Source organism: Haplochromis burtoni, unplaced genomic scaffold (genome assembly GCF_018398535.1).
Source record: "Haplochromis burtoni strain Fernald_Lab_line unplaced genomic scaffold, NCSU_Asbu1 Contig_295, whole genome shotgun sequence".
NCBI classification, from domain to species: domain Eukaryota; kingdom Metazoa; phylum Chordata; class Actinopteri; order Cichliformes; family Cichlidae; genus Haplochromis; species Haplochromis burtoni.
In genome coordinates this window covers 706,467-733,335 of record NW_024582656.1, presented here as the reverse complement: position 1 = coordinate 733,335, position 26,869 = coordinate 706,467, and the positions used below count along the sequence as shown (strand labels likewise).

At 51.4% G+C, this 26,869-nt stretch overlaps 4 protein-coding genes across 11 annotated transcripts in view; 1 reads left to right on the top strand and 3 right to left on the bottom strand.

Moving 5' to 3' along the window:
• Window positions 1-812: 812 nt before the first annotated feature.
• On the bottom strand, window positions 813-10,309 carry LOC102314205 (zinc finger protein 497). Of its 7 annotated transcripts, none has more exons than XM_042227994.1 (10): window positions 8,110-10,309; window positions 7,940-8,012; window positions 7,479-7,591; window positions 6,538-7,238; window positions 5,139-5,447; window positions 4,898-4,958; window positions 3,907-4,214; window positions 3,719-3,808; window positions 3,332-3,485; window positions 813-3,130 (listed from the first exon to the last, which is right to left on the bottom strand). In XM_042227994.1, the coding sequence occupies exons 3-10, from the start codon at window positions 7,540-7,542 to the stop codon at window positions 2,403-2,405; spliced, it is 2,415 nt and encodes an 804-aa protein (XP_042083928.1). In that variant the 5' UTR covers window positions 7,543-7,591; window positions 7,940-8,012; window positions 8,110-10,309; the 3' UTR covers window positions 813-2,402. The 7 variants fall into 7 exon arrangements, with proteins under 7 accessions (XP_042083928.1, XP_042083929.1, XP_042083930.1 ...); XM_042227995.1 differs by having other exon boundaries at window positions 7,940-8,805; window positions 9,847-10,309; XM_042227996.1 differs by having other exon boundaries at window positions 7,940-8,348; window positions 9,847-10,309.
• A 123-nt stretch (window positions 10,310-10,432) lies between these two features.
• On the bottom strand, window positions 10,433-12,680 carry mrps12 (mitochondrial ribosomal protein S12). 2 transcript variants are annotated; one of them, XM_005941018.3, is made up of 3 exons: window positions 12,508-12,680; window positions 11,030-11,080; window positions 10,433-10,956 (listed from the first exon to the last, which is right to left on the bottom strand). In XM_005941018.3, the coding sequence occupies exons 2-3, from the start codon at window positions 11,076-11,078 to the stop codon at window positions 10,574-10,576; spliced, it is 432 nt and encodes a 143-aa protein (XP_005941080.1). In that variant the 5' UTR covers window positions 11,079-11,080; window positions 12,508-12,680; the 3' UTR covers window positions 10,433-10,573. The 2 variants fall into 2 exon arrangements, with proteins under 2 accessions (XP_005941080.1, XP_005941081.1); XM_005941019.3 differs by having other exon boundaries at window positions 12,482-12,678.
• A 485-nt stretch (window positions 12,681-13,165) lies between these two features.
• On the top strand, window positions 13,166-19,028 carry zgc:153896 (uncharacterized protein LOC569930 homolog). Its single transcript, XM_005941024.3, has 5 exons — window positions 13,166-13,703; window positions 16,869-17,014; window positions 17,335-17,958; window positions 18,050-18,320; window positions 18,785-19,028. The coding sequence occupies exons 1-5, from the start codon at window positions 13,340-13,342 to the stop codon at window positions 18,856-18,858; spliced, it is 1,479 nt and encodes a 492-aa protein (XP_005941086.1). The 5' UTR covers window positions 13,166-13,339; the 3' UTR covers window positions 18,859-19,028.
• A 111-nt stretch (window positions 19,029-19,139) lies between these two features.
• The window catches only part of slc4a7 (solute carrier family 4 member 7), a 22,507-nt gene continuing 14,777 nt past the window's right edge, over window positions 19,140-26,869 (bottom strand). The window contains exons 8-25 of the mRNA XM_014339635.2: window positions 26,672-26,829; window positions 26,509-26,596; window positions 25,825-25,971; window positions 25,647-25,750; window positions 25,335-25,509; window positions 25,122-25,255; window positions 23,997-24,242; window positions 23,742-23,847; window positions 23,455-23,616; window positions 23,143-23,256; window positions 22,586-22,747; window positions 22,244-22,495; window positions 22,096-22,164; window positions 21,838-22,011; window positions 21,632-21,760; window positions 21,460-21,551; window positions 21,277-21,384; window positions 19,140-19,917 (exon numbers count right to left, since the gene is read on the bottom strand). Coding sequence (XP_014195121.1) covers window positions 19,836-19,917; window positions 21,277-21,384; window positions 21,460-21,551; window positions 21,632-21,760; window positions 21,838-22,011; window positions 22,096-22,164; window positions 22,244-22,495; window positions 22,586-22,747; window positions 23,143-23,256; window positions 23,455-23,616; window positions 23,742-23,847; window positions 23,997-24,242; window positions 25,122-25,255; window positions 25,335-25,509; window positions 25,647-25,750; window positions 25,825-25,971; window positions 26,509-26,596; window positions 26,672-26,829 — 2,502 coding nt within the window. The 3' untranslated portion in view covers window positions 19,140-19,835. The remainder of the gene's footprint in view (window positions 19,918-21,276; window positions 21,385-21,459; window positions 21,552-21,631; window positions 21,761-21,837; window positions 22,012-22,095; window positions 22,165-22,243; window positions 22,496-22,585; window positions 22,748-23,142; window positions 23,257-23,454; window positions 23,617-23,741; window positions 23,848-23,996; window positions 24,243-25,121; window positions 25,256-25,334; window positions 25,510-25,646; window positions 25,751-25,824; window positions 25,972-26,508; window positions 26,597-26,671; window positions 26,830-26,869) is intronic.

Below are 26,869 nucleotides of genomic sequence, written 5' to 3'. Positions count from 1 at the left end.
TAAACCCACCCCAACCGGTCGCAGCAGATGGCCCCGCCCCTCCCTGAGGCTGGGCGGTTTCTTCCTGTTCAAAGGGAGTTTTTCCTTCCCAGGTGCTTCGTACTGTAGAGTGAAAACTCTGCATCAGCAGAAACAACCACCAACAATCATATGACCCCCTGTGAGCAGCACTTTGGTGACAGTGGGAAGGAAAAACTCCTTTTTAACAGGAAGAAACCTCCAGCAGAACCAGGCTCAGGGAGGGGCGGGGCCATCTGCTGCAGCCGGTTGGGGTGAGCGAAGATGTAGCTAAGAATCAGAGGTGGGGCTCTGCACACCACCGAACAGCCCAGAGACGGCGGTCGTTTACCCCATAAATGCATTTGATATGTAAATAATAAAATGCACGAACAGTTTGTGAAGGTCTCAGTTTAATGTTTCAGATTATAAACTCTCTCCATGCTGGGACACCTCAGATTCCTGTCTGCTTCCCACAGACTGAACATGGAAACATTTAAACACAGGAAATATCTACAACTCGTGGGAAAATCCCTCATGGGGAAGTGAAAGGTTTGCTGAACGTGACGTAGAAACTCTCACAGGTATTCTCACCTGGCGGAGATTTCAGTTTCATTCATGGACATAATGATAAATGACCTGTATTTGTATGACGCTTTACTAGTCCGTAAGGACCCCAAAGCGCTTTACACTATACACAATCATCCACCCAGTCACACACTGGTGATGGCAGCTACATTGTAGCCACAGCCACCCTGGGGCGCACTGACAGAGGCGAGGCTGCCGGACACTGGCGCCACCGGCTCTGGCCACCACCAGTAGGCAACCGGAGAAGTGTCTTGCCCAAGGACACAACGACCGAGACTGTCCAAGCCGGGGCTCGAACCGGCAACCTTCCAATTACAAGACGAACTCCCAACTCTTGAGCCACGATCGCCACATAATCCCACTCATTTAAGCTCCCTGTTACACGTTGTTGTATTTAACTTGAGCTGCTGCAACAAGAGAAGATAAATCATACCCAGCAGCCACTTTATTAGCTACACCTTGCCAGTACAGGATTGGACCCCGTTTCTTCTTCACAGCATCGACGAGGTTCTGGAAGCATTCCTCAGAGACTCTCCGTGTTGACGTGACACCATCACAGACTTACTGCAGAGCTGTGGACCGCATCCATGACATGTGGTGACTGTGGAGGCGTTTGGAGGACGGTGAACTTGTCACGGACGTGCCAAGAAACCATCACGCCCTCCCGACAGAGAGATCCTGGATGTTGTGGCAGATATTCTATAGCTCATCTGCTTCAGGGTGTGATGTGCTCAGAGACGCTCTTCTGCATACCTTTGTTATAATAAGTTATATAAGTTTGGTCATTCTCCTCTGATCTGGGGCACCACCCGAGCAGTTTCTTCCAGAGATCTGTACTCTGTAAACTCAGCAGCTGTACCTAATAAAGTGGGCAGTGAGTGTAGATATAAAACTTCATAGAGGCGCACTGCCACCTGCTGGTAGAAAAATATCAGTCGTGTGACGGGAATATTTCTGTTGTTGACATAATTCCACAGATCTTTCCTCAGGATGCGATGAAGTGTTGGAGCGTTCAGCACTCGTCTTTTAGCGTTTCCTGGTTGTAGTGGAGGAATCTGTGGTTCTGCAGGAACACGCAGCTGCTCGAGCTCCGGAAACAAACTCAGGTTCAGGTTCAGGTGAGCTCAGAGGCTTTAAAGACGTGGTGACTTTAAAAGTGTACAAACTGGTCCAGGGACAGTTTTTTAGTTCAGACTCTACAACAGCACGAAGGCCTCTGTGTAGCTGACCTTTGACCTTCGTGTATCAGCTGTTTTACCTCTATAGAAATGAAATCAGAACCAGGGCTGCTGATGTGTAGCACCAAATATTCAACGAGCACTAAAAGTTTGAAAAACCCTTCGTGACCACGCCTCTCGTTTGAAACACGTGACCTCCAAATGAGAAGCTGTCGGCAAAGTTCAGGGGTCACATCCGGACACGCGTCTGTGGTTCGGGCACCAAAAGCACTTTGGTTAAAGGGTCAGTGTGGTCCAATCAGCCGGCCGGATCGTGGACCGGTGGCTCGTTTGGAGGCAGAGATTCGTTCTGTTACTTGGGATGCTGTTAGCCTAGCTTAGCATACAGGCTGAAGGCTCATGCTTCTTCCTGTTTCTTCACTGCGTCCACGACAGGAATGTAATGACAGCTGCAACAGGAAGTGAGCTGAGGCGGGGCTAACAGCATCTCAGAACCTTTCCTTTAAGGCAGATTTAACTCAGCGCATCCTCTGAAGTCCTTCTAATATCTGAGGCTGAACTCACACTGGTTTCACTGGTTACTCGCTGACTTTTGTCCACACTGGTTTTCCCAGCACGGGCCTCCCTCTCTCACCGCTTTCAGAGACTCTCATTGGTCGAGGAGGTGCCGGCCTCCCTCAGCCCGGCTGGCTGCAGCTCGTGCTTCTTCATGTGCTTCCTGAAGACTCGGGCTCCGCTCAGGTTCTTCTGGCAGATGTCGCAGAAGTACGGCCGAGCCTCCGAGTGCACGTCCACGTGGTAGGTGAGCTCGAGGGCGCGGCTGAAGCTCTTGCTGCACAGCGGGCACTGGTAGCGGACGCCCGAGTGCGTCAGCTGGTGCTCTTTGAGCGAGCTGCGCTGCTTGAAGGTCTTGGGACAGATGGGGCACTGATACGGCCGGGCGTCGGTGTGCAGACGCTGGTGCCGGCGCAGCGCGCTGGAGAAGGTGAAGCTCTTGCTGCAGATGCTGCAGGTGTAGGGTCTCTCTCCCGTGTGGATCCTCTGGTGCTCTGTCATGTGCACGTGCTGGATGAAGCTCTTCCTGCAGGTGGGGCACTGAAAGGGACGCTCGCCCGAGTGGATCCGCAGGTGCTTCTGCAGCGCCGACGCTTTGAAACAGTCGCGCCCGCAGACGGGGCAGCAGTGCCGTGATTTCCCATCAGCCCCACTGTCGGCCTGTGGGTTCAAGGGTCCGCGAGGACTTGTGGGCCCATCGCAATCTAAGGATCCATCAGGGTGTAAAGGTACATCAGGAACTGTGGGTCCGTCAGGGTCTGTGGGTCCGTCAGGGTCTGTGGGTCCGTCAGGGTCTGTGGGTCCGTCAGGGTCTGTCAGAGACATCAGAGAGAACTCAGAGGAACACCGACTGCTGCTGAGGAGAGTGCCTGCAGGCTTTATGAGGGCAGTCAGCGTTTCAGGGTCAAACATGCAGCCATCCAATCATCATTTAGAAAAAACCAAACTGCCGCTGCCCTCACAGAGCCAGTCGGGAACAATCAATAACTAATTAGTTAAAGATGAAGACTCACTGCCGCGCGCTGGCCTCCAGTCCTCTTCCTCACCATCAGAGTTTATCAGCCCGCTTACGTCTGGCTCTTTACGCTCCTCGCTGTCGCCCCGCCCCTCAGTGGGGCGGGGTTTGTTAACAGAGGGCTCAACTCTGGTGAAAACATCTACGGAGGTCTGTAGAAGTAGACAAAGACAGGAGGAAATGTTAGCGTGATTATGTCTCCAGATAAATGGAAGTAATTTAAAATCAGTGTGACGTGATGTGAATGGCGAGCACGCCGGTTCACACAGAGGACCGGAGCGTCTGTCGGTGAGGCCTTTCATTTACAGCTGCTGCGTTCTGTGCAGACCTCGTTCTGCACCTCAGACCTGCACACAGGTTCACCTGAGACCAGCTGTTTTCTTACCTGCTCATTCACGCCTTCATCCACCTCCTTCTTCTTCTTCATCCCCAGCTCCACCTTCCCGCCCTCGATCTTCATGTCGAACCAGAACACCTGAAAGATGCACAAAATCTGATCTGAGTGCAGTTTCTATCTCCCGCCTTCAGTCAAACGCACGCTCAGATGACAGAGGTTTGAAGTCTGGGCGTCACCTTGTCGGCGGGGTCGGCGATGAGCCCGTCCCTGATGTGGGTCCTCATGTGCTGGCGCAGCAGGCAGGGCTTCAGGAAGCTCCGGGGGCAGATGCTGCAGGCGTGCGGCTTGTCGGCCATGTGGGTCTTCCTGTGCACTCGCAGGGTGGCCGCGCTGCTGAGGATCTTCGCGCATACCGGGCAGCGGTGCGGCTTCTCCGAGTCGTGGACCTTGGCGTGCTCCAAGAGAGCCGACATCCCCGGGAAGCTCCTCCCACAGCTGAGGCAGCTGTGGGAGGAGCTTCCTTTCAGAGTATCGGTGCTCCCGTCTGAGGACGAACAGGAAGAGGGAGTGAACGACGTGCTTAACTCAGCTGTTCATGTCACCTGGTGCCGTATCGTTAAAGCTCGCTTCAGTGTAAACCTGAGCTCCACGGTTCCTTCAGCCTGTTCCCACCCACACAGATTTACCCACTGCCACAGCCCACCCGAGTGACGCTGACCAGTGTGAGAGGAACTTGTTCCACTTTCTAAAACACAACAATAAGCTCAGTCACTTTAAATGTCACATCCTTTTTCTTATTTTGGTCCCTGATGCAGAATTATTCACAATCACCGGACCTGACAACCCTCTGCAAACGTCCTCCACAGCTGTTCAGACCTCACTGCTCTCTCCAAACATCACTCAGTTCATGCCGCAGTAAATTCACTCACACAGCTCAGCCCCGAGTCCTCACCAGCTAATCTGCTGTAGGACACGCAGGAGCACGCCAACATCCAACAGCAGCACACCGGCGCCGAGGAAAGGTGTTAGCTGAGATGTGACGGATGTTCAGGGATAACGTTTACACTCTGGAGTCATTCAGGAGAAAAAGCCTCCGTGGATTCTCACAGACTAAAAGGACGGACAGCTAAACTGTGGAGAACATAACGTGTGGCATGAAATGAAAAGCCGCTTTGCCGGAGCGCGAACGGGCCGACCCGTCTGAAACGAGGAGCTGGAGTTTCTCACCGGTCGCCGAGTCTGCGTCCCCGTTCTCCACTTTCATCCCGCTGAGCGATTCACCCGTTTTCTGGAACAGAGCGCAGATCTGAGGTCAGTTTACCTGCATCAGCTGTGAGCAGATTATGAAGCTAACCTGCGGTTCCTACATTTCAAACACGTCCTCCATCGAGGACGTCAAATAATCCTCTTACATTCTGCACTTATTTCCAATTTCTGCATGTTTCTGAAGTCGAGGCTGACTGCTCACCGGCTGGTCTGAAGGCTGTGATTGGTCGTCAGCGGCGGCGGTGCTGCACTCTTCCCTGCCGTGGATCTCCTGATGCTTCCTCAGCACTCTGAGCACAGAGAAGCGCTTCATGCAGACGTCGCACTGGTACGGCCTCTCTCCGGTGTGAGAGCGCATGTGCTCCTTCAGCCGCGACGCTCGGCCGAACTCTCGGCCGCAGACGCCACAGGTGAACTGCTGCGCCCTCTGGTGGAGCTGCCGGTGCTGCAGCAGCTTCTCCACAGACAAGAAGTCCTTCTGACACAGGAAGCAGTGAAGATTCATCTCCCCCTGAGTTTCAGACAGACGGAGAACAACCTGAAGCTTCAACTTTTAGCTCAAACCAACTCACAGCAGCAGCTTTACATCTTTACAAGGAGGAAGACAGAACCAGGCTCGGGAAGAGAAAGCAGAGAGTAAACAGAGGTAATGCTGATAGTGTCTGTCTGAGTGCAGACGAGACACCCGATATCTCGCCCTCTGTGGCGACACGTTGTGTCTTAAAATAAAGACCCGAGAATCGAATCGCAGACTCGGGGGTCAGAAGGGCGTCGACTACCATAATGAGTCCGACCAAAATGATCCCTGAGAGGAACCAGGAGAGCAGAGGGGAGCCTGTCCCAACGCTCTGCTGTCAGGTTAACACCTGGTGCTCAACATCTGGTTCTCCAGCTGTGGGGGGACACGTTACTGTTCGACTTCACTGGGAATTGTCTGATGTTTCCTCAGAGAACGTCAGTGTTCCTTCTCTCACCCCAACCAATCACAGCAGATGGCCCCGCCCCTCCCTGAGCCTGGTTCTGCTGGAGGTTTCTTCCTGTTAAAAGGGAGTTTTTCCTTCCCACTGTCACCAAAGTGCTGCTCATAGGGGCTCATATGACTGTTGGGTTTTCTCTGTGTGTATTGTTGTAGGGTCTACTGTACAACATAAAGAACCTTTGGAGCTTTAAAACTGAATTGGATCGCTGTGAGCTCCACCTCCAAACTGCTCCTCTAAGCAGAACTTCGGACTTGGTGTTTCTCCTGTTATCCGTCCGAGTCCTGAATTCTGCTTGAATGGTCCAAATGAATTCCCGCCTCTTTTCCCAGGATTTCAGTGTGAAGTTGGAGGAGGTCAGGGCAAAGCGTGACACTAAGTGAAACTAAGTGAATTTAAGCTTCAGTTCGTTGAGCTTGAACCTGATTTTATTGCTTATGACAGACAGAAACTGCGAGGAGCGGCGCGTGAGCCAGAAACAGCCAATCACAGCGAGCCTCTCGCCTACTTTAAGTCACGACACAAAAGGAAAATGTGACACTTCTAAGGAAACTGTTCACTAAGACCAATCCCTCCTTTCACACTCTTCCAGCAGTCATGTGACCACACCTGTGCAACACTCACCTCTCCGTCGACACCTTCGACTTTGACCACCTGGATCTGCTCGGCGTGCTTCTGCAGGTGTTTCCTCAGCAGACCCGGCCTGTTGAAGCTCTTGCCGCACAGCGAGCAGGGGTGCGGCTGCTGCCCCGTGTGCAGCCTCACGTGATCCCTGAAGGACGACGCCGTGGAGAAAACCTTCTCGCAGACGGAGCAGGAGTACAGGTTCTGTCCCGTGTGGGTTTTCTGGTGGTCGACGAGCCCCGTCCTGGAGGCGAAGCTCTTGGGGCACAGCGAGCAGAGGAACGGCCTTTCTCCAGTGTGAGTGCGCTCGTGCTGGACGAGGTGGCGCCGCTGGACGAATCCTCTCCCGCACACCGAGCAGCAGTGGGGTTTCTCTGCGGCGTGGCCGAGCCGGTGACGCCGCAGGCAGCTGAGCTGGGCGTAGCTGACACCGCAGTCGGGGCAGGAATACGGCTTCTCTCCGGTGTGAACCCGCTGGTGGACCGCCACGTTTATCTTCTTTGTGAAGCGTTTGCTGCACAGCGAGCAGCTGTACGGCTTCTCGCCCGTGTGGGCGGTCATGTGATCGACCAGGCGGGAGGGACGCGAAAACTCCCGGCCGCATACCGAGCACCGGTGGCGGCGCTTTGACCGGTGAGCGCTGTCTGAAGCCGGTTCATCTGGTACAGAGAGACTCTGCACACCTGGATCGAGCCCCGCCCCTGCAGGACACAAACACATAAATGATCATTAAAATCACGTTTTAAAGGATTTCAACTTTCAATATGAATCACGTGAAAACCAATCAGAAGAGCAGCGGTAGAGGAGGACGCTGGGCAGACGCTCCTCCTGCAGCCTGTTGCTGATACCTGCAGAGCTGTTGGATCCAGCCTTGGCCTGATATCAGCGCTCCCCCCGTAACTCCGCTCTGACACTAAAATAACCCAACGAGGGTCCCTAACCTTGAGCAGGGAGCTGCTGACAGTCCTCTCCTGTTTCCTCAGGCTCCTCCTTCACTCCATTCATCTCCTCATGCTCTCCTCCTCCTCAGTGTTGATGAGTCTCCTTCAGGCTTCTGAAATAATAATAATGGATTGCATTTATAAAGCGCTTTACAATGCCACTATTCATTCACTCTCACATTCACACACTGGTGGAGGCAGCTACAGGTGTAGCCACAGCTGCCCTGGGGCAGACTGACAGAAGCGAGGCCGCCACATCGCGCCATCGGCCCCTCTGGCCATCACCAGTAGGCGGCAGGTGAAGAGTCTTGCCCAAGGACACAACGACCAGGACAGACAGAGCAGGGGATTGAACCAGCAACCTTCCGGTCCCTGAACCACATTCGCTCCGACCAATAAACAATTGTACACAAGCTTCCTGCTCACGATGAAAGCACCAGAGTGTTAGTGTGCAGACGTACCTGAAGCCTGGTTGGTTTCCTCTGAGATGAGCCACATGAAGCCGCCGTCGCCCGGCTGGAGTGAATCCTCACACTGAGACAGAAGCAAACATTAATCAACCTTAAACGTTCGTCAGCGTCTGCGACACCACTCTGTCCTGATGACACACCGATGAGCCAGCGTGGCTCACCATCATCAGGAGTCTTCTCTCATTCCTCTGTCCTCGTGACCTGAAAAGAAGCCTCGGCGCTCCACGCTGACGGATGTTTCACTGATCGGTCGCTTTGAATCAGCTAGATCGATACACCGCAGCCCCGCCTCCTCTCCATTTGCACACAGCATCACTCAGCTTAACTTCATCATCCTCCGGACCTCTCCACGTATCACTGGACGCCTCCTCCCCACAGACCACTACCCTACTGGGGGCCACTTCTCCAACAGAAGGGAAACAAGGAGAATTTAACCTTTATCTGTTCAAATCATGGTCAGTATGTGCGAGGTGGTCAGGAGGTCCAAAAGTGAGTCTGCAGCCATCTGTGAGACATGGTGGAGGCTCTGTCCTGGTTTCAGCTGCATGTCAGCCAGCGGCGTTGGAGAGCTTTGATCAAACTGATCAAGTATGATCATCAGTTTGATCCACCATGCAGGAACATCTAGAAACATCTGATTGGCAGCACCTGCCAACGCAGTGAAAGCACATCTGGATAGAAACACATGCAGTGGATCGCCACAGGCAGTTTTAGACTCAGATCAATTGTGGGATTAAGTACTGAACAGTCGTGAGCAACGTGATGCTGCCGCACAGTCGACGGCAAAACGACACGGGAAGCCGAGCTCGACTCCGCGGGCACCGCATGCTGCGCTCTGTTGGTCACAGGGAGCTGTGCTGAGATAAAGAAACATCGGTGCGTTTGTAAGAACACTGTTATTATAACGTTACAGGACACTGTGCCAGCGCTACAGGACGAAAGAGACTGAACAGAAAATGTGAATGTACGTTTAAGCTTCAAGCTATTAAAAAGTCACTTTATAACAAAATAAATACAAACCAACAAAAATATCTTTCATACAAAAAGTAAACTTTGTTCAAATGTGCATCGTCCACATGAACAGTATGTTTGAAATCCATTTGTACGTTTTATTTTTAAATGTTCAATTAATTTTGTTTGTGCTCCAAATAAATTAGAAATTGCCCTCTTCTCTTGTTCTGTGCCCCACCTGAGCCCCAGGTGTGGGACCGTCACTGTGGAACACCACAAGTCATGGATGGGCCTCCCCAGAGCCCGGACCCCTGAAGAAGTGTGGGATCATCCTGACAGGGAACAGAACAACCGGCAGAAACATCCAAAGCAGCAGGCCGGAGAGCTGCTGGAGGAAGCTGCCCGAGTGGTTCAGTGTCTGCACATATTTCACATTTTCATCACAGAACATAAAGAAATGAGAGGTGGCTCAAGACTTTTGCACAGCGCTGTGTGTCTTTGTCTGCTCTCACTGTCTGTTTCTTCTTCCTTTACCGCACTGTGAGCATTAAAGCGTGTGTTCGGAGCTTCCTGATCACACAGACAGCAGCTCGGAGCTCACGCTGATGGTTTTTGGTGCTTTAACTCGGAGCATCAAACGGACAGCCAGCTAGCCCATCAGCTAGCCGAGGAGCTAGCCCGCTATGTTAACGTAAAGCGCTCAGAGAGAAGCCCGGAGCTTCAAACACACTCGTCCGTACAGAATGGGCAAAGAAACGCCCGAAAAAGGATCTAAGCCCGACGGTGTTACAGGAGCATCCCTGACAGCAGAGCGGCTGATGCTTAGCTGTGAGTGCGGCTAGCGCATGCTAACGCTAATTAGCTGTGATGGAGGCGGAGCGCCGGTTTAAAGGCTTCACAGCCGCCTTTGGCGAGCTAACCTGCAGGTGTACGGATGGAGCTCTCACCTGTCTGTCAGCAGCACTCACACCGACTCCAGGAGCAATGAAAACCGGAGAATGTTTTTAAAAAAATGAAGAGCCAGACAGCAGGTGAGTCCCAACTGAACCCAACAGTGCTGCCGCCGCTGGCCGGAAGGTGAACTACAACAACACTGCAGCGAGAGGCGGGCGTCCGCGTGCGCTCACGCACACTTGAGGTGACACAAAAGGAGCCAGATGTTTCCATCTACGTCATCATACTTCACCTCAGCCTCACCAACATCTGCAGCAGCTTCACAGTCACCTGTGAACTCTGCGGGTGAGACTGCAACAACCTGGAGGTTACTCACCTGGAACTCATGGACAGGTTATCACACAGGTCAAGCCAAGGCCTTTATTTTATTCTTCCTCCCACGTGAAGGCAAACTGAATATTTCAGCTTATTCATCTCTTCATCAAATATGCAACATGGCGGCGAGGCTGCCTCTGTGAAAGGCGGCGCTGCCTGTTTTTTAGGGACTTCCCTCTGAAATGTGACCTCGACACGTCCTGTAAACAAACACCAACTCAAACTGAAGTGACGACAACAACAACAGTGTGGGGTTTTTTTTTTTAGGATGAACAGGAAGTGTCTTTAATTCTGGACACTGACAGCAGATCATCACAAACATGGAGCTGAGTGAAGCTCAGGACCGTCGCCGCCGCTGGCAGGAGGTCACCACACACACCTTGCACCCCCCCCCCCACAGTCAGTCTACTGCTTCTTCTTCACCACGTGAGCGCAGTCATATTTGCCCCGCACCACGGTGAGTTTGACCCCGGGCAAGTCCTGTGTCCGACCCCCCTGCACAAGCACCACGTTGTGCTCCTGCAGGTTGTGCCCCTCCCCGGGAATGAACACCACCGCCTCCTTCCCGTTGGACAGCCGCACGCGGGCGCACTTCCTGTTGGCGGAGTTGGGCTTCTTGGGCTTTCGGATCATCGTTTTCAGGATGACCGCCTTCAGCTGGGGGCGGCCAAACGTGGCTCCAACGGCTTTGGGAGGGACTTTGGGCTTCCCTTGGCGATGCATCTGGTTGAGCGTGGCCATGGTCCTGGACAGGAGGGGGGCGGTCCATGCAGAGGCGTGCTGGGACGCTGCAGAGGGAGGGGTTTATGGTTAAACGCTGAAATAAAGTCGGTGCTTGTTCACCTGATGTCTGACACTCACCTTGAATCAGCGACGTCAGTGCCGGTCTCAGACTCCACAGAGACGCCATTCCTGAAACATCAGACGAGAACATCTGTCAGGAGACCGTCCTGACAACCATCAGCTGACACGCCCACATCAAACACTGGAGTATTTCAGGTTGGTATTTTGGGCTGGGTCACCTGACCCCTCAGCGGTCGCATCTTTTAACGTCAGCTCCGCCCAAACTTTTCATCAGAACTTTAAAATCAAACGTTTTCTGCGACGCGTTTGGGACGACTCGTCACAGGACTCTGGCATTTATTCAGGAAACAGAGCGGTCCTCGTCTTTGTCCGTCAGACGAGCGTCGGCGCAAAGCTCGGCTTGTGTCTCGTGTTATAAATCAAACAGCTCACTGACAGCTGGACTCGCTCATCGGCTGTGAAACTTTACTTCCTCCCTGCGAGGTCAGTTTGGCTGTTATTACACGTCAGCACCTGTAACAGTACAAAAACATAAAACTGCAGCTCTGCAGCTGTTAAACTGCACGTGAAACACGTTGTGTATAAAGGCTCATTTGCATCATGGAGCCCTGCTCTCTAGAACTGACTGTGTGTGAAGCTGGATTTAAGAAATAGTGCTTTATAAAGTTTTTAACAGCATGTTTACAGCCATCTCGTTTCAGTACAGGTGGTGTTGGTTGGTCACAGCTACAACAGTTTCTGTAACTGACCTCAGGTCAGCAGGAAGCGTGTGCCAAGAACAGCACCACAGTAACTAGAAGCATCCTCAGCTCTGAGATCTGATCTGGGCACAAAGACCAGCAGCTGGTGGCCGACAGGTGTGTCCGGGTTCTGGTGGCGTACTCGGAGAACAAGCCGCTGAGAGCTTTGAGCTGATGGAAACCATTTTAAAGGGCGACTGTGCAGGACTGGGAGCCAGTGACGTGTTACCGTAATCTAACCTGCTCGATATGAAACATGAATTCATCTGATTACAAAGAAGCTGAAAAGAAACTAAAAGGTTCGTCTTGGCAGCAGGACACGAGCTTTCCGTGGCTGCTTTAGAATTACTGCAGATTAAACCTTTGTTTTTACGCGCGAGCACGCAGCAGCTCTCGGTGGGTCCTCGTGCACGCGTCAGCGTTTAACGTCTGTTAAACTCGAGAACTGAACACGTGCAGTTGTTCCACTAAACCTGCGGTGGGCAGCTCGGGGCCGGTGTCCTTGAACCAACACAGCTGATTTAAAGGCTAAATTAGCTCCTGCAGTTCTCCAGAGGTTCTCCTAATCACGTGATTCGGGTGTGTTGACCCAGGGTGAGATCTAAAACCTGCAGGACACCGGCCCTCGGGGCCTCGAGTTGCCCACCCTGCATTAAACTCCTGTGGAAGGAGCACACCTGTGCACGCGCTGATGTTTATACGTAGACAGCGTGGCTAACGCTTAACATCGGCTAGCTTCAGGACACACGCGCACACACACAAGGGTTACCGGAAGTTTGCTCGCTCCACGCACACCTGCTGAGAGTCCCGGACAAACTGCCTCCACGCCGGCGGAAGGAATCGGAACTCTGACCGGTCAAAGTATTGACGGCATTCCAGTGAAATCTATCAAGGACGTCGCGGCACGAGCAGCACGACCTCTCAACAACCCGGAAATCCTTCCGCTGTCAGTGCGGCCTCCACTGGCGCATTACTGCCCCCTGCAGGAAGAAATATGGCCTGCATTTGTATAGCGCTTTACTCAGTCCCTAAGGACCCCAAAGCGCTTTACACTACATCCACCCATTCACACACACAGTCACACACTGGCAGCTACATTGTAGCCACAGCTGCCCTGGGGCGCACTGACAGAGGCACCCCAGGACCAGCGGACGGGTCACTTCGCGTTTCTCCTGTTTTCTTCTTCTTCCTCCTGCCGTCCATCCATGAACCTCCTGAGCTCCTCTTCTCCTCCCTCCTCCGCACATGCTCAGACCTTCACAGCAGGCCTCACCTCGGTCTTTAAACCTTCCTTTTCACTCGTGCCGCTCTCCTGTCAGAAATCACGACTCATCTCCTCGCAGCTTCTCTGTACGTTTTCATTGTATTCTACAGTTTGTAATAAACGTCATCGTCACCAACACTTTATTTAAACACTTATTTAAATGTGTTTTTTTCATGCTTATCATTGTGTATTATTCTGTTTTTATTGCATTTGGCTCTGTTATCAGTTCAGGAGTACAGGTGGCGCACTTTGGTTTCAGACTCTGTAATTACTCTGCAATGGGGTTTTCAGCCAGAGCCGATTCAAGAAGGTCAGCTCAAGTCCTGATAAGTGGCTGAGGCTCCAAGGTTTCGTGCTTCACACATGTCAGCTGATCTCTATCAGACACGATTACACATTAACCAGGTGGTCCACAGGTGTGCAGGACAGGTAAAGCAGCTACAGCCTCGCTCCGAGCTGCAGTCAGTCGGAGTGAAGATGAAGATGAGGCCACAGCTGCTCCTGGTTCTGACGGCGGTCGTCTGCGCTGCCGCCAAGCCTCTGAGCAAGGCGGCGATGACGAGTAACAAGCTGCTGCTGATCTCCTTCGACGGCTTCAGGTGGGACTACGACCAGGACGTGGACACGCCGAACCTGGACCAGCTGGCTGCGGACGGGGTCAAGGCCAAATACATCACCCCTCCGATGCTGACCATGACCTCGCCGTCCCACTTCACCACCATCACCGGTAACCATGACAACTTCATTTTAATATCAATTTAGTTTCAAAGTTGCAGCGGTCACAGCCAGTACTGCGTTAGGAATACTGCATGCGCTGGAAAGTACACACACTGTACAAGTACAAATATTAAATACCTGAAAGTACTTAATATTTGTACAAGACAATACAGTACAACTTTGTATAGCACATTTAAAACCAGCAGTACACCAACGTGCTTTACAGTAACACAATCATTTATAGAAAGGCAACATTTACAGGGAATAAATACACCAACAGGTGGAGAGCACTAATCAGCCACAGCGCAGTGAAAATATGTAAAAGAAAATACAAACAACTCGACTATTCAACAACAAAATGAAATTTAAATGATTAAAACTACATAAAGAACATTTGCAGGATACAGACACTAACTAGGGAAGGCTGGGTTGAATAAAAAGGTTTTCAATCGCGATTTCAAAGATTGGACTGATTCAGACTCACGAATAGCAGTAGGAAGGTCATTCCAGAGTTTGGCTGCAGCTGTGGCAACAGCACGATCACCTCTGGTCTCCAACCGTGCCCTTGGTTCCCCCAAGAGATCTCAGTGCTCTACTAGGAGTGTACAAGCTGAGAAGTTCAACAAGATAGCTCGGAGCAATGTGGTGTGTAACTTTAAAGGTAAGCAATAGTATTTTAAAATCAATACGGTATTTGATAGGAAGCCAGTGCAGGTCAGTGAGGATAAGAGTGAGAGACTCAAACCTGCCAGTTCCAGTTTGTACAGGAGCAACAAAACTCGAACGGAGTCTCATGATGCAGCTGAAATCTGTCTGATCGACATGAACGGAAATATATTTGTGTCCTTTTGTATTTATACCTCTGTCTTTATCTACTAATATCTGTTTCTGCACTTTACATGAGTGCTGGATTAGGGCTGGGTTTTTATAATCGATTCATCGATTAAAATCGATTCATTAAAATCCTGAATCAATTTTTAAATATAAATTTATTTTGCCCAAAACGCCAGAATCTCAGGTGAAATCTCACAAAATTTCAACAACCACCAAACAGCTAAGACAGTAAATGAGAGCAGGAACACGGATTCTGCACAAAGACTTAAACACACAGCGCGACCCGCGGATCAGAATCAGTGAGATGTGATTTTCTCACGGTCGGGGCTGGAAGCCGACAGCTCGCTGACTCTGATCTGTCGGCGCTTTGTGTTCACGCCCTTTATGAGCCGATTCTAAAGCTGTTAGTTTCCAAACAATATTGACCGAACCAGCAGCAAAAGAAGATCCAAACTACGCTTCACATGAACATCATCATGGACTCACTCTGACTTTTACTGTTTTGCTTCCACCAGGATGCACAGCTCTCTCTCCCTCTCTCTCTCGCTTGTTAGCACCAGTCTACCGCTGCTTACAGGCTGTCGGCCGCTGTTTTTTTCCTTTTACTTACTTCCAAAAAGAAAACCTCATTTCTGCCGTTCAATACTGAACAAATTTAAACTTTTTAAAATTATGCAAAATGCAAAACGCCGTGTCTCTAATAAACTCGCTGTAACGTCAGAGGTGATGTTCATGTGCTGATTAATGGTTTTCTTTAGTTTTTGATCTACTGCAGAATATTTTTATAAAATCACAGACCAGGAAAATCACCTTCATGTTTTTCTGTTTTATCTTCAGCTACTTTGACACAAAGGCCTCGCTGTGATGCTCACACCTGTGATAAAGTCTCGAAAGTGTCAGCTTCCTTTTTATTGATACAGAAATATGGAAATGTACCGATCTGAATTATAATATTTCTGTCAAAATTTCCCAGATTCAAATCGAATCGTGGATGGAATCGATTCGGGACCTTGTGAATCGGAATTGAATCGATTCTAGAAATCAGTGACGATACCCAGCCCTATGCTGGATGTTTGTAGGTATGAAAACTCAGTTTCCCCCTGGGATTAATAAAGTCTCTCTGATTCAGAAAAATCTGGGAGAGATGTTCCAGAAAAAAATCAATATCTTAAAAGTTATAATTTACAAACTGCGAGAGCCGTCTGCTTTAGCTGCTTTACAACTATTTTAAGGCTTTTTGAAAATATTAATTAATTTCTGTGACCAAGACATTAAAACAACGAGACCGGAGCAGCAAAGAACAGGTTGTGCAGACGTGGTGCTAAAAACAGCTGGATAGGAGCCACACACAGTAGAGTCGGGCTGATAACCGGCCTCAGCTGGACTGTGATCATCAGGATCAGCGAGCTGGAGCAGACACGCTCCTCCATAACGTGTCAGTTTACTGCTGATGTATCAGTACATGCTGCTGATAATACGCCTCTGAGTGCAGCTTTAATCTGTGATAAATACATGATTTAAAAACTGCTTTCACAGGCACTATCAGACGGGTTAGCTGTCATGTATGTGAGCAGTTTGATTTATAATGCATCAAATCAGTGACCTCAGATTAGGTCCATGTAGTTAAGGAAGCCAGAGAGATAAGCTGTGACGGTGCTGCTGGGAAATAAACCCGTCTGAGACCAGAGTCCAGCGACTGCTGCTCCGGGGACAGGTTTAATCTGAGCCGAGGGTCACGGACACGCGACGATGATGTTAACCAGCTGCTGACGCCGCCACACTTTCTGACATTCAACTTGAACCTTTTGCAGGCTGTGTGTGACGCCCATCCCACGGTCTGGTCTGTTAGCTGTGTCTGGAGCACAGCCTGTGATGATGGGAGGAACATTCGCTAATGCATCTCCCTCGTGGCCTTTCAGCCAATAAAAGCTTCCTTATTGGTTTAGTTGGTGATACCTGCTGATTCAGCCTGCACAGTGTAGATCGGCTGTGCAGCACAAACATCTCTGCTTGCTTTGCTGCTTGTCCAGGATTCAAGCCTGTGACCTCATGCATTTCTGTCTCAGAAGTTGCACATAGAGTAAAACACAGATGTGTGCAAATCCCTCCAGACAATCTGTAGATTATTTACCTCCTTACCTGTGGGGAAAGAAAGCATGCACAACCTAAAATCTGGCTCAGCTTCTGTCGGCGTTTCACATCGTCTCCAACTCCTAAATAAAAAGATCACTAATATCCGACCTCTGATAGTCCCTCTCAAATAAAGGATCTTACTTTCTGTCTGCTTTCAGTTTCCAGAGCGGTGCAGTGAAATGTGCTAAAACCTTCCTGTGTTCTTTAGGCCGATGGGTGGAGGATCATGAAGTCGTCCATAACTTGATGTTCAACCAAGAGACGAACCTGAAAGTTCCTCACAAAGAGACGCTGAAAAGATCGGAGTGGTGGGACAACGGAGCTCTGCCGCTGTGGATCACCGCTCAGAACCAGGTGAGTCGGGGTGAAGGATGAGCTGCACTGACACAGGAGGACACTGTGGTTATTTTACCAAACACGCAGGAGAGCACCAGATGTAGAAAGTAGACCACATCTAAAGGTGCGATTTCTATGTTTGTCTAATTCGAGGAAAAGTTGGATTCTTCAGGAACATCACTGATAAAAAACAGGAAACCAAGCTGGATGAAATCTGGCTGCTTCCTGTGAACGCGAGAGTGCTTCCAACACTTCTGGGCTGTTTGCAGCCATAACACGATCACAGAGCAGGAGTGCGATGTGGTGCTTACCATTCTGTTCAACTATTCTAATTTCAGGGTCTGAAAACAGCTTCCTTCTTCTTCCCCGGAGGCGGAGCCAACTACAGCGGCCAAGCGGTCAATCGAGTGCTACTGGAGGAGTCCGGCCACCCCGACGACAATGAGACCGAGTGGCGTCAGAAGATCGACACGGTGATGAGCTGGTTCTCCGAGGAGGACTTCCACCTGGTGACGCTGTACTACGGCGAGCCAGACAACGTGGGCCACGCCAAAGGGCCGGACACGCCGGACCGGAAAGAGATCATCCGTCAGATCGACCGCACCATCGGCTACTTGAAGGACGCTATCGATCGCCACAACCTGACCAACGGGCTGAATGTCATCATCACCTCTGACCACGGCATGACCACAGTAAAGAAGAAGCCGCAGGTAGACGAGGTCATCCTCAACAAATACCTGAATTTATTCGAGGTCGCTAAATTTGAAATTCTCGACTACGGTGGGTTTGGCATCCTGACGCCACATCCGGGGAAGGAGCAGGAAGTTTTTGACGCCCTCTCCAACGTGCCCAATATCACGGTGTACAAGAAAAACGAGATTCCAGAAAGCTTCCATCTCGCCAAAAGTGAGCGTCTGCCTCCCATCGTGATCATCGCAGATCTGGGATTCAACCTGAACTCTGTAAGTACCCCAACGTTTTACCTCCAAGAACCAAGAGCAAAATTCAACAAATCTAGAGAACGTATATCGACTTCATATCGTTTCACACCAGAGATTCATCGTCTACGTGAATAAAGGTGACCACGGCTTCCATAACACTGAGATGGACATGAAGACCATCTTCAGGGCCTTCGGCCCGAGCTTCAAGAGGAGCTACCTGTCCGAGCCGTTCGACAGCATCCACATCTACCCTCTGATGTGCAAACTGCTGCAGATCGAACCAGCGCCGCACAACGGGTCACTGAGCGTGACCGAGGACATGCTGCACCCCACCACCACGGCCAAGCCTTCGCTCACAACGCCGCAAGGCTCTTTTACAACAGGTGCGTTGCCCTCGTCTGACGCTCTTCTAGAGTAGCGGTCTGTTATCCAAGGTTCAGGTAGACTCATCTTTTAAGTCTGGCTTGAGTTCAGGGTCAGTTCACGTTCTCGCAGATCTACTCGCCACCTCACAACTTTTGAAGATGAAATAAATCATTTCATCTATAAAAAGGAAGAATTCTGTACATTGCTTACAGACCTGTCGTAAGTCCGAATCATTTGGTGCCATTGGTCGTCAGGCATTCACATTAAAAACTCTGGCCCCGCCCACTGCTCATCACCACTGATACAAGATGCTGAACCTACAGCCAGCTTTTGAAGGCGTCTCCAGTCCAATCAAAGAATTATTTCATATCATAAGTGAGAGTTTAATAAGACCAGGTAAAAACTAGCCTAGCTTAGCTTTCAGCTCTGAGTGCAGATCATGTGACGTGCACGTTAACCACGACGCTCCTTTCCTTTCCAGCTGGATCGCAGGGAGCTGGGCTGTCCGTGGCTCTGCTGCTGGCCATGCTGCTGTCCATGTTCGCCGTGCTGTAACTGGTCCAGGATCAGTTTGACGTACAGCTGGATTCAGCGGTTTCCTCATTTACTTTCACTCTGAATGTTGTAACGTTTGCTTCTCCAATAAACATGAACAACGTGAACATTTTTAAAGGCTTATTTTCTGTTTCCTTTTTAACATGTTGTGTTTCACCTGATGTTCCTCTCGGAGGCGTTTCCGTTCGGTCAGACTGAACGCTGGTTGGACATTTTATCAGGTTGTGTCTGATACTGTGAGGACTGCGGGAGCCTCTGGTGGATGTGGAAGGAAATGCAGCTTTTGCATCAAATCTCTTTATTGTCAAATTGTTGAAATAAATCCAGAGATCAGCAGCGACTCCTGAAATGATGGAGACGACTAGAGAGGTCACGTGACTCGCTGTGATCGTCGCCACCAAACTGATTTATTAAACTTTACAAAGAAACTACGACAACAGCAGCTGTGACGTCATTCATTTTTCTGCTGTAGGCAACCAGGTGCTGTACAGAGACCACGCACGCGCGCACACACACACGCACACACACACACACACACACACACGCACACACGCCCTAAATCAGCATGATGGGTTAAATTAAAACGTGTCGGCGCTTCGCCCGTTTCACGAACACTGAAACAAAAGTTCAAACCATGAAATTAAAATTTCTGACGACATCCGTCCGGAGACTCAGGCGGCTGTTTTTTTCCTCCTTTCTTTTTCAGTTTGACGCTTCGGCAGCCAATCACAGACCGCCCGAGTTAAAAACACAAAAACGGCAGCAGAAGAAACCTGAGGAAGCCGTTTCCAGAAGTGGAGTCTCATGTTTCACCTTAAAACGATGAGAAAATAAAACGTTCGCCTCGTCCGAGACAACGCAGAAGTACGGCACGCTCAGGTGAAGCCCGATTGGTCCCCCCGCGACCTTTCGCCTCCCTCGGAGCACGCGGAGGAGCTGCAGCGCCCCGCCTCACCCTCCTGCCCCGGGGCGGTGGATCATAGCGACGTCTCGGCGTTCACGACTCTTTGCCCGTCCTCGTTCTCCACGTTTATCCGGACGCTCGGCAGCTTGTCGTGGCTGAAAGAGAACAGAAACTTTACTGGCACCAGAGTCAGACACGTCTTACAGACACGTTAAATTACTTCCACTTCCTGTAGTTTGGGGCTGTTCTGAGATCTGATTGTGCTCACAGCACAGGTGTGGCAGCAGCAGGTGGAGTGCCGTCTCTGAGGTTTGGTTTGTGGCTCTGGGAGGAAGCTCGTCTCCGCTGTTCTGACCGAGCTGTCAGCGACTCGTTTCCATGATGTGTTTGAAGTTTATAATGAAAACTAAAAATAATCTGACATAAAGACCCTGAACGTGAAAATTAACAAAAAGTGGAAAACAGAAATCTTTGTCTACGTGGAAATAAAAATCATCTTCATGGAAACAGAGAGCAGGGACATGAATAAGCCGTGTTTATCGTGTCTAAAACATCCAGCCTGAAAACATCACAACTGGATTTTTTTTCTTAACCCACATCGTCCAGCCCTCCACAGCACAGACACGCCTGCCAGCGCTCACTTTTAATGGTTACAGGACTGCTGTTTAAGTCTGACGGCATCAGTCGTGTCCGGGTCCAGAGTCAAACGAACACCGAGCTAAAAACTGCCTAAAGTCTTTCATCTGTAATAAAATCATCAGCGTTGCTGCTTTACCAGGTGTAACAATTACGTTTAACATCCATGAAAACAGGATTTATTACATTTAAAGGAGTTACAAGTTAACAGGAAGTTAGCTCGCTAGCTTCCACCTAAGCATGATGTAGCATGTTCTGACTGAGAGATTTCTGAAACAATCCAAACGTACAGCTCTGTTATCACTTCCAGCATAAATGAAGACAGAAACTAAACAGCAGTGACGTTTGTAGGGTTACTGAAGTTGGGCTAGCTGCTATATAACGATGTGCTACGTGACCGCTAGCGACACAGCTATGTTAGCATAACATAAACAGTGAAGCTGGAGGATGAATGCTAACTTTTTTCCACTCCATAAAAGTTAACGTGAAGGTTCCTGATGGTTCGGGACAAATGTAATCACATGGCAGGATGCTGTAAACCAAACTTCAGTCAGGAGAACAACTGAGATAATCCATCCACAACACGAGGTTAGTCATTCATATACTGCTGCTGGGCTGCAGTTACATCGTGAGGTTTAAACACTGAGCTTTAAAACGATTAGCGGTAATGAACCGAGAGAGGCCGACAGTGATCACTGTTTTTAGGGGCTTGTTGAGATTAAATACATACAAAACATTCGAACATGTTAAAAACACAACAGCCTTATTAAACGCAGAAGCAGGGTTCATACGTCATCACTTAAAGACATAAACACAGTGCAGAGAGAGCCAATCACAGAGCATCGCAGGTGATGTCGCTGGTGGTGAGGCAGGCGTACCTGAAGGTGCGCCTCAGAGCTTTGCTGCTGTCGGAGTTTTTGGAAACAGACTTCCAGATGCCGCTTTTGGCCATTTCATCAGAGATGTTCACCTCTGACGGGTCGCTGCTGAGTCAAACACACACACGTTAGCCTCTGCTGCAGAGTGCGCGCAGCCGTCAGCGTGCTTGAGTTCAGACCCACCGCTTTTTCAGGTTTTTGATGGGGAAATTGAGGACTCCTCCTCTGTCGTACGGCAGCTCCTCCTCCACCTCCTCCAGCATCCGCCGAGCATCCTGGACACACACACACACACACACGGTTGAGCCAATGAGGACACAGAAGCAGGGTCACGTGCACACACCAGGGCCTTCACCTCCTTCTCCTTCTTCTTGTCGTCCTCCTTCTTCTTCTTGCTCTCAGGGATCAGGTCGTCCAGCCAGCTCAGCTCTCTCTTGGTGAAGCAGAAATCCAGAAGCTTCCGGATGAAAACCAGAGCGAGAACCTGCAGAACGCAGCAGGAGGTGAGTCCCCGCGTTACCAAGGAAACAAGGAGATGCAGTGTCTCTCAGTGCGTCTCACCATCATGGGGAAAATGACGGCGGCGGGCGAGGCTTTGATGGCCCACAGCGCGATGAGGCAGGACAGCTGCACCACGGTGAAGACGTGCACCTTCCACAGCGGCACGTAGCGCAGGTAGATCAGGTCGGGCTGGTGTTTGGCCGGCATGCCGAACAGTTTGATGCGGTCAAAGAGCTGTGGGACAGACAGACGCACGAGAGGTCAGACGAGCTTTAACGCCGCCATCGGCCGGACAGACGCTCGGACGCAGAGACGTACCTGGATGCCTTTGAGCGAGGACACGCCCATGTAGAGGAACACGCCGTACAGGACGGGCATCGGGATGAACTGTAAAAGCAAAGAAGCGATCTGTGAAGGGAGCAAGGGAGCGAGGCGTGAACGCAGCACGCACCGTCTGACGACTCACCTTCAGGACGGAGGTCATGAACACGGAGCAGCCCATCAGGAAGAAGATCATGAAGCCGGTCACGCGCTGCTCTCTGATGCCGAGGAACTTGGGCTGCTCGCCGGGCGCCGCGCACTCCGACTCCAGCTTCAGGCTGTTGACGTGGGAGATTGAGAGCACCGTCGCCGCCACGAACCACGGCAGGCCCATGATGGAGCACACGCCCAGCATCACCGCCACCACCAGCAGGTCCAGATGATAGCCACACCCTTTCTGCAGCCCGCACACACACAAACACACACAGTGAGGTAAAGGTCGTCACCCCGCGGGGATGACGGCGCGCGGCTTCACGTCAGTTCTGACCTTCAGCTTGTTTTCCTTCCTGTTGATGATGACGGCGGTGATCTGCTGGTCCATGAAGATGAGGATGGTGCAGAGCAGCGCGGGGACGGCGGCGGCCAGCAGCGTCCACCACGGGTTCGGGCCCAGCGGGGAAATCAGCCACCCCCGATTTTCAGACGTGGGCTGAAAGCAGCGCGAGACCGTTTCTATGGTAACCTCTGAGTGAGCATCGTGTCAGCAGGTGTGAGCCGACGGCGCCCACACGCTTGATGATTTTACACTTTTTGTAACATTAAATATGTTACATGTTACCACTTAATGTTTTCATAGTGAAACAGTTCAAAAGATCCGAACTGTGAAAGATGAAGAACGAATCCAAAGTTGTGACCTAAATGAGAACCGAACCCAGTGAACGACCTCTGACCTGTTATCACAGCGAGCTGCCGAGGGCCCTCGCTCAGTTTAAACCTCCCCCCAACACCCATCACTGAAGCTGGATTACATTATTACTGGAATAAAGGGGAAATGGCGCCCCCGCAGGCCGTTTGGACCTGCGCATGCTGAGAGGCGAGCGTTACCTTGAAGCGGTCGGGCACGTTGAGTTTGGGTGAAGGAACTCCCACCAGATAATCCACCAGCACCATGATCATGATGGTGAGGAAGACGGCGAAGTCGCTGATGGTCGATCGAACCTGCGGGCGGGAAACAGCATCGATATTTTCTTATCGAACGGTAAAACGCGACGTCTCAGACCTCCAGCTCTGCACAAATATTAAACCGAGCGGTGATGTTTTCCTGTGGATCCAATAAATCCTTTAACGTCACCAAACGGGAAAAAAAATAAAGAGGACCGAGTCTGCGAGCACTCCATCTCTCAGGGTGTCACTGACCTTGGTGGGGAAGTAGCTCTTAGTCTTGAACTGCTTGAGGAAGGAGGAGAGGAAGAAGGTGGTGAAGAAGAGGATGATGGACCAGAAGAGGACGTCGGGGACGTAGGGACCGCTGTGGCTGCACGCCGGGCCGACCAGCTCCCCCATGAGTGCCTTGCACGTCTGTGGGGAGAGGGAAGCGTCAGCCGCAGTTCCTCTGATGACCAGCAGAGGCTGCTGCTCGTTTGTTCTGACTGAAAGGCGCCGCTGACGGCAGCGTCAGACAGCAAACAAAGTTTATTTCTTACCTTCGAGCTCAGCTGATCCCAGGTGATGTTTTCTGGGGTCACGTTCTGTTTGCTCCACACACCCAGGACTTCGGCCGAGGCGTTGGCGGGTGGAGCACACTGACATCTGAAACAGAGCAGCAGCGCTCACGTCAACTCGGAGCTAAATGACCACTTCACCCTCTTAGCTCCAACCGTGGGAGCACCGGCCCGGGATTCTGGCCCCGAGCAGATTCCAGCTGAAACGACCACGGTGACGTCGGACAGTCGCCTCACCTGTAGAAGGTCAGGTTGTCCAGCTGGTTGTGCATGTTGATGGGGTAGAGCTCCCCGAGGCGGACCAGCTTCTCCAGCGCCTCGTAGATGAAGATGATGCAGATGAGCGCGGCGAAGGCCTCCTCTGTGAAGCGGGTGATGTAGCAGACCAGAGAGCTGGCGTCCGTGGCGACCAGCAGCAGGCACAGGAAGGCGGTCCAGAGTCCAATGCTGGTCCTCAGGTGCAGGTAGGACAGATGGTACTGACTGAGGACGGGAAGGAAAGGAGGTCAAAGGTCAGCCGAGGGCACTTCTGTAGGTAGGCTCGCTCTCTCTAACCCAGCAGACATCCCTGCAATAACTGATGTCACACCTCCTGAGCGCCGCTTTGTTTGAAGCTCTCCTGACCTCTACGTGACCCCGACCAACGCCCTATAGCATCGACACGTGATCCCAAACCCTACAGCGGCGCCGCGACACGTCACTTCCTCCTGAAGCCATAGAGCCATAGCCTCCGGATCAGCTTTTTCAATCTCGCCACGAAGCAGGAAGGTTTCAGACTGAAACACTGAGGTGAAGCTCGATTAACAGACGGTTTGTGACTGCTGCAGTTTAAACGCTTCCTGTTCTGGCTCACCTTTAAACAGCTTCTCTGCTCTCCGTGACAAACATGGATGATGTAATCCAGATGAAAATGGAGCAGGTTAAAAAAAACGAGGCTTTTATGCAACTGTTACAAAACATCTTTGTGCATCACAAACAGCTTTTTTTAATCCACCAAAAAAATTATACAACAACGTGAAACAGCTGAGAGCACCGGAGCACAACGTTCCCACAGCTGCTCCAAAAATCCCTCAGAGCACGTTAATCTGTGACGCTGAGATTAAGCGAGTGACACGCTGCCAGCTCGCAGCTCCGTGCACAGCACTGGATGCGCCTGCAGGGGGAGCCGCAGCGTTGCAAACACAGAGGAGACGAACCCAAAGGCATAGGACGGAAATAAAACACGAAAAACCTTAAAAACAAACGCAAACGCAATTTTTCTCTCTGCTCAGCAGCCCGCTGTGATGTCATCACAACCTGAACAGCCAATGGGAGCAAAGCTTTCATGCAAACCTGTCTGGCCGCTCTTGCGTCACGACTCACCTGCAGAACTTGAAGAGGATCTTCTCAAAGACCAGAACTGGGCCCGTGCTGCCCAGGATGGTGAGAGGCTGCCCGGCGAACAGAGAGTAGGCCACGCCCGTCAGAGACGCGCCAAACAGCGACTCAATGGCACTCTATCAGAGAGAGAGAGAGGGGAGTAACACCCGGATGCACCAATCAGGGCCCAGGATGAGCTCACACAGGGGTTCTTACTATGCTCCCTTTGGTGGCCTCCCCGAGCAGACCTCCGAAGGTGATGACGGGCGACATGCAGGCGCAGTACAGGAAGAGGATGGAGGCCAGGCACTGCAGGCTCACGGCGTCTCTGATGTCGCTCCAGTAGAACGGCGCCTTCCTCCGAACGTCGTTCACCAAACCGCCAAAAATCCTGTGGGACACACGAGGGATTCCCCGTCATTCCCAACACACAGCGAGCCAGCGGAATAATCCCACGTTCAACACATTTCCTGTTTTAATTTGAAAATCTCCTCGCAGTATTTATTAATATTGCTGAGCTTCACTCACCTCCCCGTCCTCTGCAGCTCTGGTCCCGCGTGATGCTCCGCCTCCTTGCCCATCTCAGAGCTGTGGGCGGAGCCATTGGGGAAGGACGCTATCTTTCTCTTCTCCTGCGGAGACAGACGGGGGCGGGGACGTCACTTCTGAGAGATCAGAGCTGGCGTGGCGGGTTCGGATCTTTTACCTGAGACGGGACGCTCTTCGGGGGCTCGATGCGGATGCTGGGGTCCCATTCTCCCGGCGGCAGCACGGTGACCTGATCCAGGAACTCGTCGATCCCCGACAGCAGGTCGTTGCGGTCCCTCGCCTTGTACGCCACGTCGTGGAAAACCTGCAGCAGAGCCGCCACACGTCAACAACTTTTTGTCTGCGCTTCAAACGAGATTACGCCTCCTGAAGCTTTTTCACGAGCACGCCGTCACAATGACACGTCTGTGTCTGCAGAGGCGGGAACAACGTCAGCAGCAACCACAGACACACAACAGACACACAACAGGTAAACACAGCCGGCTGAAACGCAGCGCGGTGAGCCTTCATCGTCCCACACGGCCTCTAAACACCATCATCAGCTGCAGACCTGCAGCTCTCCGTCACGCTGCACGCTCAGTGCAAACAAGCGTGTGATGATCAGCGTGCTCCAGCTGACCTCGCTGCTTCTACAGACACACTCCGTCACCGAGCCGTTCACCTTTAAACTATCAGGACGCGAGGAGGCGACCAAACCGGGTGACCATGGAGACTTCCTGCCTGAGTCTGCTGCCAGTCTGGGCGTAGTTTAACCCCAAACACACACACAGGCTCACTCTGGGCTTCAGACGCCATCCTTATATCTATTCCTGTAACGTCTGTGTGTGAAAGCGTCGCTCACCTCGTCTGTCATCAGTGTGGCGATGGAGCGCCCGATCTCGTGGTACTGCGGACCTTTTCCAAACGGACCGAGCAGCAGGAAGAGAAACCTGCAGGGACAGGAAGTCTGTCAGCAGAGGAAACGCACGGAGCGGCGTGCCGAGGGCGGCTCGGTCGCGGCTTACCTGGTGGGCACCGGGACTTCGGTGAGGCCGGTCAGCAGCACAGCGGGGCAGAGCCGGATGAAGGCGATGATGGGCCGCTCCAGGAAGTCCACTTCACCCACCAGGACGTTGGAGGCCTCGGCTCCGTGAGGAATCTTCTTCATGAAGTTCATGTCCACCTGACTCACACACACACACACACACACACACACACACACA

Bases quoted from the DNA above. Each gene is read 5' to 3' on its own strand.
- LOC102314205 (XM_042227994.1), bottom strand. From the start codon at position 7,542: ATGAATGGAGTGAAGGAGGAGCCTGAGGAAACAGGAGAGGACTGTCAG. The intron at 5,448-6,537 runs GTGAGTGTTGCA...TCTGAAACTCAG, and splicing joins TCGAAGGTGTCGACGGAGAG to GGGGAGATGAATCTTCACTG. The intron at 4,959-5,138 runs GTGAGCAGTCAG...GCTCTGTTCCAG, and splicing joins CACAGCCTTCAGACCAGCCG to AAAACGGGTGAATCGCTCAG.
- zgc:153896 (XM_005941024.3), top strand. From the start codon at position 13,340: ATGTCAGCTGATCTCTATCAGACACGATTACACATTAACCAGGTGGTC. The intron at 17,015-17,334 runs GTGAGTCGGGGT...TTCTAATTTCAG, and splicing joins GGATCACCGCTCAGAACCAG to GGTCTGAAAACAGCTTCCTT. The intron at 18,321-18,784 runs GTGCGTTGCCCT...TTTCCTTTCCAG, and splicing joins GCAAGGCTCTTTTACAACAG to CTGGATCGCAGGGAGCTGGG.
- mrps12 (XM_005941018.3), bottom strand. From the start codon at position 11,078: ATGGCGTCTCTGTGGAGTCTGAGACCGGCACTGACGTCGCTGATTCAA. The intron at 10,957-11,029 runs GTGAGTGTCAGA...CTCCCTCTGCAG, and splicing joins ACTGACGTCGCTGATTCAAG to CGTCCCAGCACGCCTCTGCA.